This window comes from Filicampus tigris, chromosome 11, assembly GCF_054856515.1.
Source record: "Filicampus tigris isolate MCC_2025a chromosome 11, RoL_Ftig_1.0, whole genome shotgun sequence".
Lineage (NCBI taxonomy): Eukaryota > Metazoa > Chordata > Actinopteri > Syngnathiformes > Syngnathidae > Filicampus > Filicampus tigris.
In genome coordinates, this window is record NC_141227.1 from 24,510,254 (window position 1) to 24,524,776 (window position 14,523).

Consider the following 14,523-nt stretch of genomic DNA (forward strand, 5'->3'; position numbering starts at 1 on the left):
CACCGATTTCTGAGTTTGGTCCGCATTGCTGGTACTAAGTCGGATTTGTTTCCAGTGAGGGTTGGACTCCGCCAAGGCTGCCCTTTGTCACCATTTCTGTTCATCACTTTTACGGACAGAATTTCTCGGCGCAGCCGAGATGTTGAGGGGGTCTGGTTCGGTGGCGTCAGTATCGCACCTCCGCTTTTTGCCGATGATGTGGTACTGTTGGCTTCTTCGAGCCGCGATCTCCAACTCTCGCTGGAGCGGTTCGCAGCCGAGTGTGAAGCGGTCGGGATGAAAATCAGCACCACCAAATCTGAGAGCATGGTCCTCAGTCGGAAAAGGGTGGAGTGCCCTCTCCAGGTCGTGGATGAGATTCTGCCCCAAGTGGAGGAGTTCAAGTATCTTGGGGTCTTGTTCACGAGTGAGGGTAGGATGGAACGGGAGATCGACAGGCGGATCGGTGCAGCATCCGCTGTGATGCGGAGTCTGTATCGGTCTGTCGTGGTGTAGGAGGAGCTAAGCCGAAAAGCGACGCGCTCGATTTACCGGTCGATCTACGTTCCTACCCTCACCTACGGTCGTGACCGAAAGAACAAGAAGAACGAGATCTTGGATACAAGCGGCCGAAATGGGTTTCCGGGCTCTCCGTTAGAGAAGGGGTGAGAAGTTCGGCCATCCCGGAGCGACTCAGAGTCGAGCCGCTACTCCTCCATCGCGAGAGGAGCCAGTTGAGGTGGCTCGGGCATCTGATTAGGATGCCTCTTGGACGCCTCCCTGGTGAGGTGTTCCTGGCACGTCCCACCGGCAAGAGGCCCCGAGGATGAACCCGGACACGCCGGAAAGACGAATGTCTCCCGCCTGACCTGGGAAGGCCTTGGGATCCCTCCGGAAGAGCTGGAAGACATGGCCGGGGAGAGGGAAGTCTGGGCTTCCCTGCTGAAGCTGCCGACCTCGGATGAGCGGCAGATGGTGGATGGATGAATGAAATGGACCAATCCACTACTTGAGTACATTTGACCCAACTTTCTGGGTTGTTTTTGCAGATGACAGCCCCAAAAATGGGTAGTTTTTTGACCAGTGTGCCGCAGGACACAGTTTGAAAAACACTGCTCTAAGCTTTAATGCGTCTTTAGCACTGATGTTGGGAAAATGTTCTACCCTCTCAAAAAGCGCCCTCTCGATGACTTCAGGGGAGCCATAACACTCCTCTAAGCGATGCCAAGCCATCTTCATACCTACAGCAGGGTTAACAACATGCACAGACCGGATTCTCCTGACGTGCTCTGAAGATTGATTTCCTAGCCCCTTTGTTAGGAGGTCGAGTTCTTCACTGGCACTTAAGTCCTCCCAATGGCATTCAGGAATGAGGACTTCCAAGCCCAGTAGCTCTCAGGGCGATCATTGAATGTGATGAGGCCAGAGTTCACAAGCTCGCAACGTACTAAGTATCTTGTCATATCACTCATGCCAGTCCTGTCGTCGATACGTGACTGCGTGAAGGAAGAGTTAGCATGGGGCTGTTGAAAAACCGCTGGTGTTTCCCTTCTGGCTGCTTTGCAGCAGTAACACTTGTCCGTTCGAAGATGGAGAAAGGCGCAGCTGTCAGCAAGCGGTGTGTGCTCTTTTTTCGCCTGACTGCACGTCTTTTTTGTCATGTGGCAACAAAGATGGTGTTGTTGGTTGAAGTTCTGGAGGCTCCTCATCACGGAGGTGTAACTTGGAATGTTGTCCAACATAGGCGCAGGTGCGCTGCATGGCAACATGAACAGAATGAGTCCCATTGTCCTCACGAGCTTCCGCTGCTGCTGCTGCTGCTGCTGCCGCTGCTTCTGCTTCTGCTGCTGCTGCTGCTGCTGCTGCTGCTGCTGCTGCTGCTGCTGCTGCTGCTGCTGCTGCTGCTGCTGCTGCTGCTGCTGCTGCTGCTGCTGCTGCTGCTGCAAGGACTTCAGCTTGGGCCACAGCTGCAGCTATCTCCTTCTCATGTTTTAATGTTGACAACTGCACAGCCAAACGAGCCTCTGCTCATTTTAGTTCGGCTACTCGCCGTATGAAAGGTGCGCTTGCACGAGCTGCTTCTGCTTTAGCTCGGCCTCTGGCTGCAGCTCTGCTGGCCGAGGAAGAATTTGGTGAGGTGGAGAAAGAGCACGGGGATTTGATTTTGGGAGAGGTGTGCTTTCCTGTCAAAGCATCATCTTGTCTGAGTGAACGTTCCTGTTCAGCTTCACTTGCATGTGACATTGTTGATTGGGCACCTCCGACAATGAATCTGAAGAGTTGCGATGAGGGATTTGTGTGGGTAGCCTTAAGCTTGAACAGTCTCTCTCGTTCCTTGATGCTGCGGTGTCGTCGTGAAGACGCTTTTTTACTCTTCTGTCCGAACACAAATCGACAGACGGCGAACGATCTTCGACAAATGCAGAGGCTGGAGTAAAGTTGATCTGCTTTACTGGTGTCTTCAATCCCTTGAGTATGGTTTTTTTTTTTGTTTGTTTGGTTTTTTTTTTAAAGTGATGCTTTTTCCAGGCACAAACAGCGAGAGGAAATTCTGAGAACGCAAGCTGTAAAACGGCTGTAAACACGTCAAGCTCACATGTCGCCTCGCAGACTACGTGAACTATGAACTGGATGGAGGTGGTGTGATTAAATCTGCCAATAAGAAGACAAGTTAGAAATATTGGGGGCAGAGTCAATTACGCTAAAGCGCCTGTAGAGGGAGACAAAGTATCATAAATACAAGTCAGCACTAACGAGCCATGACAAGTAATGTGCATTTGCATTTTGGTGGCGATCGGTCGCCGTTTTAGACAACAGAACTGACAATGCGAGCAATATTAATGCACTTGCCTCCCTCCCATGACATAGACCGCCAAGAGCAAAAAAATAACAAGCCGAGCTCCAAAAGCGGGCGGTCCAATTTGTCGTAAATCTAATGACAAAAAAAGCCCTTAAATCACGACAGAGCCTTTGGGCAAGGGGGTGGGGTTGGTGGGGGGGGGGGGGGGTGAATTGTAGTACTGATGTAATTTTTACATACAAACCTATTATATAAGGGCCAATGTTAAGCTCGTCCAAGGGTCCCTTTAATTGCTCTCGCTGCCTGTTATTCCTGATCTTAAACTTGAATAGTGTTCTTTTGCCCCACCCGATTCCAAGAGCTCCTCAAATGATTGGACCCAAATAAAAAGCAACAATCTCGGCTAGCGTGACAACAGGTGAATTGGAATGGCGCCCTTGATGAGCACATGCCTCAGATACCACAAATGATTGAGGAACTTGGTTTTCTGGAAAGGGCCCAGGGCACCAAGTGCGACGCAACGACTTTAGGTGAGCTCAATAATGAAGATTGGCGGCCCCACCCACTCCAAAGCTCCGCACACGTCAGCGGCCGTCATCGTCATCGTCCTCATCTTCATCCTGCCTGCCTGCCTGCCTGCCTGCCTGCCTGCCCGCCCGCCCGCCCGCCCGCCCGCCTGCCTGAGCGCTTCACTCACCTGACAGTCGGTAAGTTGCGGCCTTTTATTTCTCCTCTTTTCAACGTTTTCCAAGCAGGCTGGAGAGAAACGACCCGTTTGGAGAACTCATCGTCACTTCTGGATTTGCTTGTTTTGTGGCCCACTCAAGACTCTCACTTGTCCAAATCCTCCAGCAAGTCTGGCCTTTTGCATTGCTTCTTCCGAACACAAAGCCGTCCGTCCTTCTTTTCACCAGCTTGCTCGTCATTTCATCCGGACAAGCTTTTTGTCACGTTAGGGCTGGCAAAAGTTTGGACTCCTCCTCATATTCCATGTCGGCACTGCTGATTTGCAAAAACAAACAAACTCTTCGCCGTAAACAATGCGAACCAAGCAGAGGGCGCCACGGACATTTCCCATCACAATGTATATGCGCCACCCAAAACAGAATGTGTGTGCGTGTCCGTCTGTGTATTAGTGGGGACCACTGATTTCTCTCATTCAAGTGCCATTGCCAGTTTTTGTGCTTGCTAGCATCGGGTGTTTGACTGTGGATTGTTGCAGAACAAGTTGATATTTGATCGTGTCGGTGAATGAGGTCCAGGCGCACTTTGGCCCTGCTGGTGGGCCTGGCGGCCACCGTGGCCTTGGTGCGCCGCTGCGCCCACTTGGAGGCGCCTCCTTGGGCTCCTCAGGCAGCGCCTCCTCCGGCTCCTCCGACTCCTCCGGTGAACGCCTGCCACGTTGTGTCCCCGCTGCTGGGTGAGGAAGCAAATCAAGGAAAGCATTCGACCTCGTGCGGAGGCTTGTGAGGATCGACTTTTGCTTTTCCGTGCACAGTTGGACCCAGGCCCGTCAATCTCTCGTCGTCACCTCCGACATTGGAGGAGATGCAAAAACGGTGCCCGTGGGTGTTGCCGGGCGGACTCTACCGTCCGCTGGACTGCGAAGCTCGGCACCACAGCGCCATCGTGATACCCTACCGGAATCGGCAGACGCACCTCCTTGCTCTCCTCGACCACCTCCATCCTTTCCTGCTGAGGCAACAGATCCACTACCGGATCTACGTGGTGGAGCAGGTGAGGAGCGCCGGTGGTCACGTCAGACCCTCTCCTAGTTTGCATCACTCGGACCCAAGTCGGTGACGTAGCAACTTGGCGCCGTAGTTTCGCCGCTTCCTTTACGGATTAGCTCTCGTGTAAGGCGCCAACGATGAGTTCAATTGTGTAATCCACCACTAGCAAGGTCACACACACACACACACGACATTTCCAGTGCACGGGAGTGCACTCGACAAGCATCTCGTCAGACGATCTGCTCTTCTTGCCAATTTTTTCCTGTGCCCGCAACGTGTGGCGATTTTTGCCTGGGCCCGCGTTCTAAAATGACTCCCAATCTTGCAGGCAGGAGGCGCAACAAAGATGCCACCTTTTGACAGCGTTGCGTAACGATCAAAAACAAAATGCGTCAGTCAGATCGGACGAGCGGCGCTCCGTCTGACACGGCCAATCCAAGATGGCAGCTTCGGCGATAGGAATGCCCGCGCTTGCCCAATCGCTTGCAACCTTCATTTGAAAGTCCGAACGGATGCTACATTTGCAAGGATTCGGGGACCAGTTCAATGTTGTATTATGCGAGCATCGCCGGACGAGTACAAATTCCGCCAGGTGACGGAAACCAAGCTGTCAGGGGACGTTGTCAACATTTGTCAACTGGGGGCCCTTTGAACCCTTTCTGGGATTCGATAGAATAGTAGCTTTGACGTGACCGGAGTAGAAAGCGCAGTTGCGGCCACCGATTGGGATGGTGGGAAGAGGGTGGGATCCAATGTTGCTTCAGCGACGACTTCGGTTGCGAAATCGGAGCTCTCCGAAGCTGCCACGCGGGCAAAGGGCAACATCTTTTCTCGCCTGAAATGGTGAGAAAAGGACATCGAGCGTCATCCGTTTCCTCGCAACATCTCCTTGCTTCTACCTAAGAACGCATCTGACACTCGGGCTGCTTTGTTTGTCCCTTCCCAACCAAGGACGAGGACATCAAACGAAAAGACCGCCCTCCAAGTTGATCCTTTGGTCTGAGACGTGTGCCGACAATCCGAAATGCGAAATGTGTGGTCTGTGCCAAAATGATGTGTGATGTCTTTCAGTGGGGGATCGCCACCTATAACAAAGGCAAACTGGTCAACGCCGGCATCCGGGAAATTCTCCGAGACGAAGACTGGAGCTGCCTCATCCTCCAGGATGTGGACCTGCTGTCCGAGAACGACCGCAATACTTACGCCTGCGACGAACGCCGTCCCAAACACATGGCCGTGGCCATAAACAAGTTTGGATACAAGTAAATGGAAGCCCGGCAGCTTGCGCTCTTTTGTGCCTTTGGCTTTTTCCCCCCGAGATAAGCGCAAGTTCATCTTCAAGTCGTTTTGACTCCCTAATTTAGTCCCCTTTGGAGTGGAATGTTTGCTATGCTGAAACAGACCTGCTTGAAGTGCTGTTTTCAAAAAGTTGTTGATTTCAAATTTCAGGCCATAATCATGAGATCGATCCACTCCCCTCATGACAGTCAAACACACACGTCATCCCAACAACAAATTAACAAATGAAATGCAGGTCAGGGTGCAAACATTTTTCAGAGTCTGATGAAATTCACATTCTCATTGTTAATAGGTTTCATACCACATACAAGTCACTTCCTGCAAGTTGTCCACCAAAGATGGATTAGAAAATAGGTTTTACTTGGTCATTCCGAGCATTTCCGAACCTCGTGGAAGCTCGAGGAATCGTGGCCCTAGCCACCGGAAGTGACGTAGATATAGCGAAACCGCTCGCTACACCATCGACTGACAAACACAGCGCATTCAATGGCGAGCGATGTTTTGGAATGACAGGATTTTGAAACACAGGAGCCGACAGAAGGTGGCGTCATCAGACCCTTCATGATTAGTAGTCACCGAATCCTCCGGCAACTGTGACGTCACATCTCCGGAAAAAGCCCAAGATGAGGGGGCGCCAGATTCTAAACGGCAGACGACACATTCTGAATTGTATTTAGTGATTAAACTGCTGTCTACCAACGACCTAATCACATTTTAATGACGGTTATGCATTGTAAAGGGAGTTCTAGAGGGCGGCAGAAAGGTTTTCAATCTTTGCACCCTGAAAATTGCCCCTCGTGTTTATAGTTCCGTCCCCCAAAAATTTGGGGACACATGTTGATTTTTTGCAAATGATTTGTGGGTGTTCAATGTTGCCCACTCGGAGTCCTTTGCAGCCCGATCATCCCGGAAGGGGGATTCCCCCATCTGTGGTCCCTTCTCAAGGTTTCTCATTTTTCCCAAGATGGGGTTCTTGGGAGTTTTTCCTTGCCACCGGGGGGTAAAGATCAGGGGATGTCGTTCATATTTTCTCAACTATGAGCATGCGATGCCCTTTGAAACTTTCTATAGAAATAAGTTTGACTTGACTTGACACTCAAAGTGTGGGCGCAGATGCCTGCTTTAGTCAGTGTTTGTTTGTTTGTTTGCACGTTGGCCGGCTTTTCCCTCAGACGTTGTTGTCCGTGTCGCCCTCGGTAGGCTGCCGTACCCTAAATATTTTGGTGGCGTTGTTGCATTGACTCCAGACCAGTACAGGAAGATCAACGGCTTCTCCAACCAGTATTGGGGCTGGGGGAGAGAGGACAACGATATGTTGAAAAGGTAAAACGTCCTCACGCTCGCCACTCCCGTCATTGCTGTCAACTCTGTAACTTTCCACTTTGTCGTTTTTTTTCCCTGCACTTGACTTGTTTGCTAGCTAACGTCTCTCTTCTTGACACCTTTGCTGCGTGTCTGCAGGGGCTCAATCGTGTCCAGGGGGAATTTCCTCCATTCCTGTTGTTTCTTGTTGTAAGGGAATCATCTTATAAAGGTCTCCTCCGGTGACCGCAACTAGGAGTAATTGTTTCGTTCGGCCTTGCCCAGTGCCCAATATAACGTAGGCTAATAAATTGTCTGCTAACGTTGTCGCTTGATGCTTGACCTTTTTTTTTTTTCTCCATGTGGCAGCAATCCTCTTGTGCTGTTGACTGATTTTGCCAGATTGTTGTTGATGTTTGACCGCTCCTCAAGCAGAGTGCGTCTGTCTGGCATGGAGATTGTGCGTCCCCCAGCGGCCATTGCTCGTTACAAAATGGTCAAGCATCCAAGAGACCCCGGCAATGAGGAAAATCTGTACAAGTAAGCAAGCCTTGCACTCAATGAAAAATGGCGCTCATTGATCGTCCTTTTGGCATCAAAGTGATTTGAACTTTGCAGTCTTGAGCTCCTGAAAAGGACCGCATTGGACTGGCAGACGGACGGCCTCAACTCGGTGACTTACCAGCTACTGTCCAGAGAGGAGACACCTCTGTACACCCACCTCACCATCAACATCGGGCAACAGCCCCCGACCCCGACCCCAACCCCGACCCGGACCCCGGCTTCAGGGAAAACCAAAAACAAAAAACGCCCAGTTAAAATGAAAAAGTCACGTTCCTGATTATCAGGAAACAGATGATTTCATTTCAAAAGTATCCTTGCAAGTCGAATAGACTCCCGTGCATTTTAGGCCTGCACCGCAAATCGCCCTTCAAAAGCTGATTTTGCTCCGCCCACAAGGTTTGCTGGTATTCATGCTCACAAATTGAAATGTAGTGGCCCCCCGCGATTCACGAGGATCGGAGCGCACCGGCTTGCCAATAGTGAAAATCCACAAGTAATTGATGCTCATCAGTAGGGCTGGGCCGTTATGGGAATCAGTCATCATTATTTTTGACTGATCTTGAAATCCTACTTAATAAAAACGAGTATTCATTCGTTTCAAAATGTCGTATTCATTCAACCACTCCAAACTACCATCATAGCCTCGTCTTCATTCATTCCTGCACGTTGAACTCTCTTCTTTTTGTCAAGTAGAAAATGACCTTGACCGTGAAATTCATTTCATTCATTTTGCTGCATTGCATCAAACTGCGGGAATAAGCAACACGCTCACCTCTTTATCATATTTCTTTGATGTTCTTGTTCGGTTTGTCTTTTCACAAGTCTCGGGATTTATTGGGCTGATCTGAGACCACTTGGGAATGGCATTTCGTGCCATATCAGTTGGAAGTGGACGTCGACATGAAAAAAATCCTTGAATCATCGAAAACTCAACTAAAAAATGTGACTTGAACCAAACAGGAAATACAGAACAAAGTGAAATAATCAGAGCTGGGCATTTGACTACAAATTGAGCGTCCATTATTCCCTCGTCATACGTCTGCAGTGTGGGCACCCATCAGACATCCGTCACTCGAATTTTTTTCGGAAGGGAAAAAAATAGTACCCGCCTCTGATTTTAAACGGGCTTCCATCAGCAATTCGGACTGCAAACTTCAATGTAAAGGTTAGGTAAATGCTCAGTACTCAAACTCCGCCGCCGAGGCGCCGCTCTACCTCCGACGGCAGATTTGTAACGCGCAGACCGGGTGATCCGGAGCAACGTCCGGAGCAAGTGAGAAGCGGCTAAGTTCGGAATTGTTGCATTTGTTAATCACCACGCTTCAGTGAAAGTGTACTTGAGGCTAACCGCTGCACAGTGACGTTTCATCGCCAGAAACGAGAACTTTATTGCACGCTTGTGGCCCCGGCGAGGAAGTGGTTCAGAAAATGGATGGATGGATGGATGGATGGTTAGCAAACGCTTGGACACTGCACTGTGTCTGTAGCGCAGCTGGGCATACCGTCCCAGGGATGGAACAGTCCGTCCGTCGGACGGACGGACTGAGGTCGGGACGTTTTTTTCAAAAGGACGGACTAAAAAAAGGACGGAAGTGGGTTTTTCATCCGTCTCGTTAATCGTCTGGCTCAAGTACCCACTGATGTGTTGTGTTGGGTTCTTTTAAAAAGCAAGAGCACAGTTCTCTTCTGCGATAGCACAGAATCGCCTTTATTAACTGCCCGCACAACACTGGAGCCCTTTTTATCATTTCATTTTCATGTGCGCGCCCTGAAGAAACATTGCACTCAAGGGGGTAGTCTGCCCTCTAGTGGTTCAACACATGCAACACACGCCACAGGACGGACGAGGAAAAAGGTAGATAGCAATCTTGTTGACTTGAGCTTTTCGGGAAGTTGTCACTCGCTTCCGTGGCGTCTCAGTGGCAGTGGAGCTCGTAGTCCAGCATGCGGCCCAATCGGGTTCCGGCCAGATGTTGGCTGAACGCCTGGTCCATCTTGTGGCTCTGCTCCTCGGTGAAATGGTTCCTCCAGTCGCCAACTTCACCTGAAACAAGCACACGCGTCACATTGCTTCCTCCTGGCAGTTTTGGACGTGCTAGGCTAGGCTAATAGTGTGACAAGATGCTGCGGCAAAAAGAAAACAACTGGGTCAGGGCTGTTATCTCAACTGCCAATAATTCAGACACTCATGTCTGTCATTCCAGTGACTGGATTTGCCAAAGGAAATTCAGCGGGCGATGTCTTTCCCGCTATGCTGATCAAATAAGCAAAAGCAAAGGACCCGTGCGCTTAGCCGTGCGCTTAGCCGTGCGCTTAGCCGTGCGCTTAGCCGTGCGCTTAGCCGTGCGCTTAGCCGTGCCCAGACGCCGGTTGATGACGGGCGGGCGCGCTAAGCTAGGCTAAGCGACTCCCTGTTTGTCGGCACCTTTCCTGAAGAAGATCTTTCCCATCAGGCCGTGCGACGTCTGCGAGCTCTCCTTCATGGCGGCGAACGTGCTTCCGTCAGACACCAGCTGCACTTGAGCCTCGCTCAGCTCCACGTCCAAAAAGGACGAAATGAGACGGACGCCCTCGCCCAGGTCCTGCGTCATAATTACGATGATGATTATTCACCTGCTCACATTCAACTACTGTTTATCTTTGGCTCTGCTTGCCCCCCCATCCCCAGGGACCAATCGGCTCTTTGCGTGTTGATGTGAGTTGTTGGGACGGACGTCTGAAAATGTTTTGAAAATAATCAAGCCCATGAGGAGTTGGTGTATTCCTTTTACTTGCTTGAGCTGCTCGTAGGTGACGATCATCACGTTGGGATCGGCCATCTTTTGCTCCCATGCCAACGCGTGCTCAAAGTACGAGCCCCACGGAACTGCAACGGCAACGGCAACGGCGGCCTTTATTCGCGTGTGCGTGTGCGTGTGCGTGCGCGTGCGTGCTGGGCGGGTGAGGGCGTGCGGTGGCTGACCCTCTCCGGACAGGAAGTTGCCATAGAAGGAGTCCCAGGAGGCGGCAGAGGGGAGCAGGGGGTTACTGTTGAAGAAGTGGTAGTAGGAGACCAGCGTGTCTTTGGGGTTCCTGAAGATGACCACCATCTGCGGCACAGTAAATACGCCGCGCTTAGACGGCAAGCAAGCAAGCAAGCAAGCTGAGCTAAGCTAAGCGCTCGCTCACGCGCCGACGCTCACTTTGGTCTTGTTGGCGTAGAAGGAGGCCGGAATGTTGTCGGGGTGCATGTGGGTGCCCAGCAACCTGGGAGAGGGCATTTGCTCCATCACCTGAAGGGGGCGACAGTCAATGGCCGCGCTATGCTCACGCGCCACGGTGACAACGCTCTCTCTCGACGTCCGGCCGGCGAATCAAGTGCAGTCATTGTGATACAACTTTGAATGTGCCGTGAGGAAGAAAAACCTCGAGCACTTGCAATTATTTACCATTAAAACATTGAGCGGAATTAACATTTCGTTACATTTTTTTCTAAATCATTTTATAATTTGACGTCCTTGGTTGGGAATGGGAAAAATCAGGACAAGCCCAATTGTCTTTACGTGTGTGCGTGTGTGTGCGCGCGCGTGTGTATACCCGGCCTCAATATTCAACATGTTGTTCGATATTCTTTCAAAGCTGCATTTGAATTGAATTGAATTGAATTTGTTTTCATCTCGCCCAGGCCACATCTACGTTTGGACGGCAAACTGAAAACCTGAGAAACATCCGGTCCCAAGAACTCGATGAGCGGAGGCATCACGGTCTCGATGGTCCTTCCTGTGGCCTGCGTCAGGATCTTCTTCAGCATGCCCACCATCCAGTTGAAACCTGCGCGCATGCACACGCGCACACAAGGAAATGTGTGTGCTGTTCCGGCTGTGTGCATGTTCCATTCGTTGTCAGCCACGGGAACAGCGAACACACGTTGAGCCGGTTTGTTTGGCAGCAGGTTGTCACACAACATGGTGACTAAGTGTCACACACACACACACACACGCACACATGCGCATCTACAGTAGAACCCTACATATTTGCTATAACTGCACATGCAGATTTTTTTCCACGCACATTTTCTTCAATAATTCTAAATATTGTTAAAAATGTGTTTGTTTATTTTTTTGGGTTGAAGCTAATGACAATAGAGGCACTTCCTCTTGGTCTGCACTTTGCAACAGTCTGCGGTTAAACGTCTTCTCTTACAGACATCCTGTTCGCACTTTAGCGTATGTTTTTTACTGCAGATTGAAACTGAGCGGGTTCGTTCAACAAAAGGTCACAAGAGCAGTGTCAAAGAAATGAAACTTTTAACATGATATTGATGTAATTGTCGATTTCTCTCACATATATGAAATATAGCATTATCAGTGGTTTTTAAACTTTTTTGGGGTCGGGGGGGGGGGCGGGGGCTCACTTTTTCCCCCTCTTGCATTTCAATGGCCATCAATTATTTGCATATTTTTGGTCCCTAAATCTCCCACGAGTAGCGGGTACATCCACTTTTTTATCGGCCCTTCCGTGGACCAGGGCCAGAACATGGCTAATGGGCGCAGGGCCGGGAAAAATCAGGGTGGGCCTGAATCTTTCTCTCACTGACCACAATCCTCCGGTCTGGACACATCGTATATTCAAATAAAATGTCAAACTGAATAATATGAAGTTCAGATCTTCCTTAGACAACCACAATTATGCCATTCTTAATATACAATCAAATAAAAAACACAACAAAATGCAAAATAAAAAAGAATTGAATAATCATTTAAAGATGTTTTTTTCCATGAATCTGACTGGGTGGGCCTGTGCTCACCCAGATTGACAGACAGACACCCAAGCCCCCCCATGGCTCCGCCCCTGCCATGGACTGCCAACCAGTCCATTGCTTGTCTGTCCTTAGCGGTGTGTGTGTTTCATGACAATCACGATAGTGTGTGACAACCTTTCCCCCAAAAAACTTGTTTGCTGTCACAGTGGCTGACAATGAATGGAGCACATGCACGACTGCTTGCGTGGAAAGATGAACGATTTCATTCATTCATAAATCCGGACGAGGTCACTCATGCAATACGAAAGTTGCGAAAATTTGTGATAAATCAAGTTAGTCATTTGGGTTAAGTAATGGTCTGGGCCAGCACCAACGTCACGTTTTATTACTAGTCCAACAAGTTCAGAGCAGGGGCGGAGCTATGGGTGGGCCTGGGTGTGCACGGGCCCACTCAGATTGACAGACTGCCCACCCACTGTGTTTCATGAAAAAAATGTATACTTTTTTTGTATATGTATAGTATACAATATATACTGTTTTTTTGTAAATTATTAGGAAATTATTTTTGAATTTGTGTTTCGTTGTGTTTTTTTTTTAATTATATTGCATATTAAGAATGGCATAATTGTGGTTGTCTAAGGAAGATCTGAACTTCACATCATTCAATTTGTCATTTTATTTGGGGGAAATATCCAGGCCCATCCATTAGCCACTTTCTGGCTCCGCCCCTGGTTCAGAGTGGAAAATTTGAGTACGAGCCTAAAAAGCAAATGTTCAAATTTGTTGAGCTGGTATCCAACGGCTGTTCGCTTAATTGGTCAGGCCCTAATCCCCTGCGCAGAAAAAGGGAACCGCCATAAAAATGTCATCACCAATTCCACCATTATGCATGACTTAGCGCCTCAAGGGGACAGGACAAGAAAAAAAAAGATGTAATAATCAATTTTAAAAAAAGCTACAAATGAACCAAAAGAAAAGGAAAGAGATGACGCAATTAAGCCGGAAGGCGTTGGGGCCCTCACCGCATTTGGGATAAGCCACGAGCAGGATGTCGTCGTCCCTGGCCGTCACGCCCTGCAGGGCGCTCAGGTGCTCCGGCGGGCACAGGAGGAGCGGGTACAGGATGCCCCGGTGCCGGTACAGCTTGTCCTCGTCCCTCAGGTCAGGGGCCAGCCGCAGCCTGGACGCCAGCAGAGCCGGCAACTCTGCCGCATTCGGGCTCCTCCCGCCGGGCGCCGCCGACATCTTCCGACGCTCCCAAAGCAAAAAGACGGGCTCACTGACCGACGGACGGACGGACTGCTACGCTGGCAGGACGGGACGCGTGTATTTGTGTGCGTGTGCGTGTGTGTGTGTGCGTGTGTGCGCATGCGCGTGTTTTTCAGCAGAAACCGTCTCCACATGCACACAGAATGCCGGAATCCTCCAGAGAGGAAATTGGTGCTTAGTAAGTTTGAAAAGTGTAAATCATTGTGACAGAAGTTCAGGTGGGAAGGTGACGTCATCACGCTCTATCTTTTGTGGAGTTTGCATCCACACGCATCCAAATCAATGCTGAGCTTTCAAACCATATGAACAAGTTTATTTGGAGAAAAATGCGCTTTTTTCTCCCTTCCCCATCTGTGTGCGTGTTACATTACTTCTCAGTTTTGTTTTCTCTCTCTCGCTCTCTCACTCACTCTCTCTCTCTCTGTCTCTCTCTCTCTCTCTCTCTCTGTCTCTCTCTCTCTCTCTCTCTCTCTCTCTCTCTCTCTCTCTCTCTCTCTCTCTCTCTCTCTCTCTCTCTCTCTCTCTCTCTCTGTCTCTCTGTCTCTCTCTCAAGTTCCACTTTTGGTGCTGGAAGAGGCCCCCTCTCAGGCCGAGGGCGTTGCTCACATGTTGCTCGACAAGCACACGGGCGCACACACTTGACCACAATACACGTGTGGAGAAAAAAAAAAGCCACTTTTGCATGCAGATGGAAAGCAAAAATGATCAAATGCTGTTAGATTCAAGATATTTATTTTCCATGCACACTTCACAGTCGAAACACAACGGCAGAATTAAGCAAGGAAATCTTTGCTTTGCTATAGTTTACCTCCACTTATACGAAGAATACAACAGAG

The 14,523-nt window shown here is 49.8% G+C and overlaps 2 protein-coding genes across 4 annotated transcripts; one reads left to right on the forward strand and one right to left on the reverse strand.

The window, feature by feature from the left end:
• Window positions 1-3,379: 3,379 nt before the first annotated feature.
• LOC147140275 (beta-1,4-galactosyltransferase 3-like) lies at window positions 3,380-8,280 on the forward strand. 2 transcript variants are annotated; one of them, XM_086044941.1, is made up of 8 exons: window positions 3,380-3,486; window positions 4,002-4,199; window positions 4,278-4,516; window positions 5,584-5,774; window positions 7,012-7,134; window positions 7,273-7,323; window positions 7,483-7,653; window positions 7,732-8,280. In XM_086044941.1, exons 2-8 carry the CDS (start codon window positions 4,031-4,033, stop codon window positions 7,952-7,954), a joined length of 1,167 nt encoding a protein of 388 aa, XP_085901067.1. In that variant the 5' UTR covers window positions 3,380-3,486; window positions 4,002-4,030; the 3' UTR covers window positions 7,955-8,280. The 2 variants fall into 2 exon arrangements, with proteins under 2 accessions (XP_085901067.1, XP_085901068.1); XM_086044942.1 differs by lacking the exon at window positions 7,273-7,323 and having other exon boundaries at window positions 7,549-7,653.
• A 1,076-nt stretch (window positions 8,281-9,356) lies between these two features.
• sult6b1 (sulfotransferase family, cytosolic, 6b, member 1) lies at window positions 9,357-13,757 on the reverse strand. 2 transcript variants are annotated; one of them, XM_086045930.1, is made up of 7 exons: window positions 13,441-13,757; window positions 11,375-11,535; window positions 10,860-10,949; window positions 10,640-10,766; window positions 10,449-10,543; window positions 10,103-10,259; window positions 9,357-9,721 (listed from the first exon to the last, which is right to left on the reverse strand). In XM_086045930.1, exons 1-7 carry the CDS (start codon window positions 13,661-13,663, stop codon window positions 9,594-9,596), a joined length of 981 nt encoding a protein of 326 aa, XP_085902056.1. In that variant the 5' UTR covers window positions 13,664-13,757; the 3' UTR covers window positions 9,357-9,593. The 2 variants fall into 2 exon arrangements, with proteins under 2 accessions (XP_085902056.1, XP_085902057.1); XM_086045931.1 differs by having other exon boundaries at window positions 11,375-11,487; window positions 13,441-13,755.
• Between the last annotated feature and the right edge of the window lie 766 nt (window positions 13,758-14,523).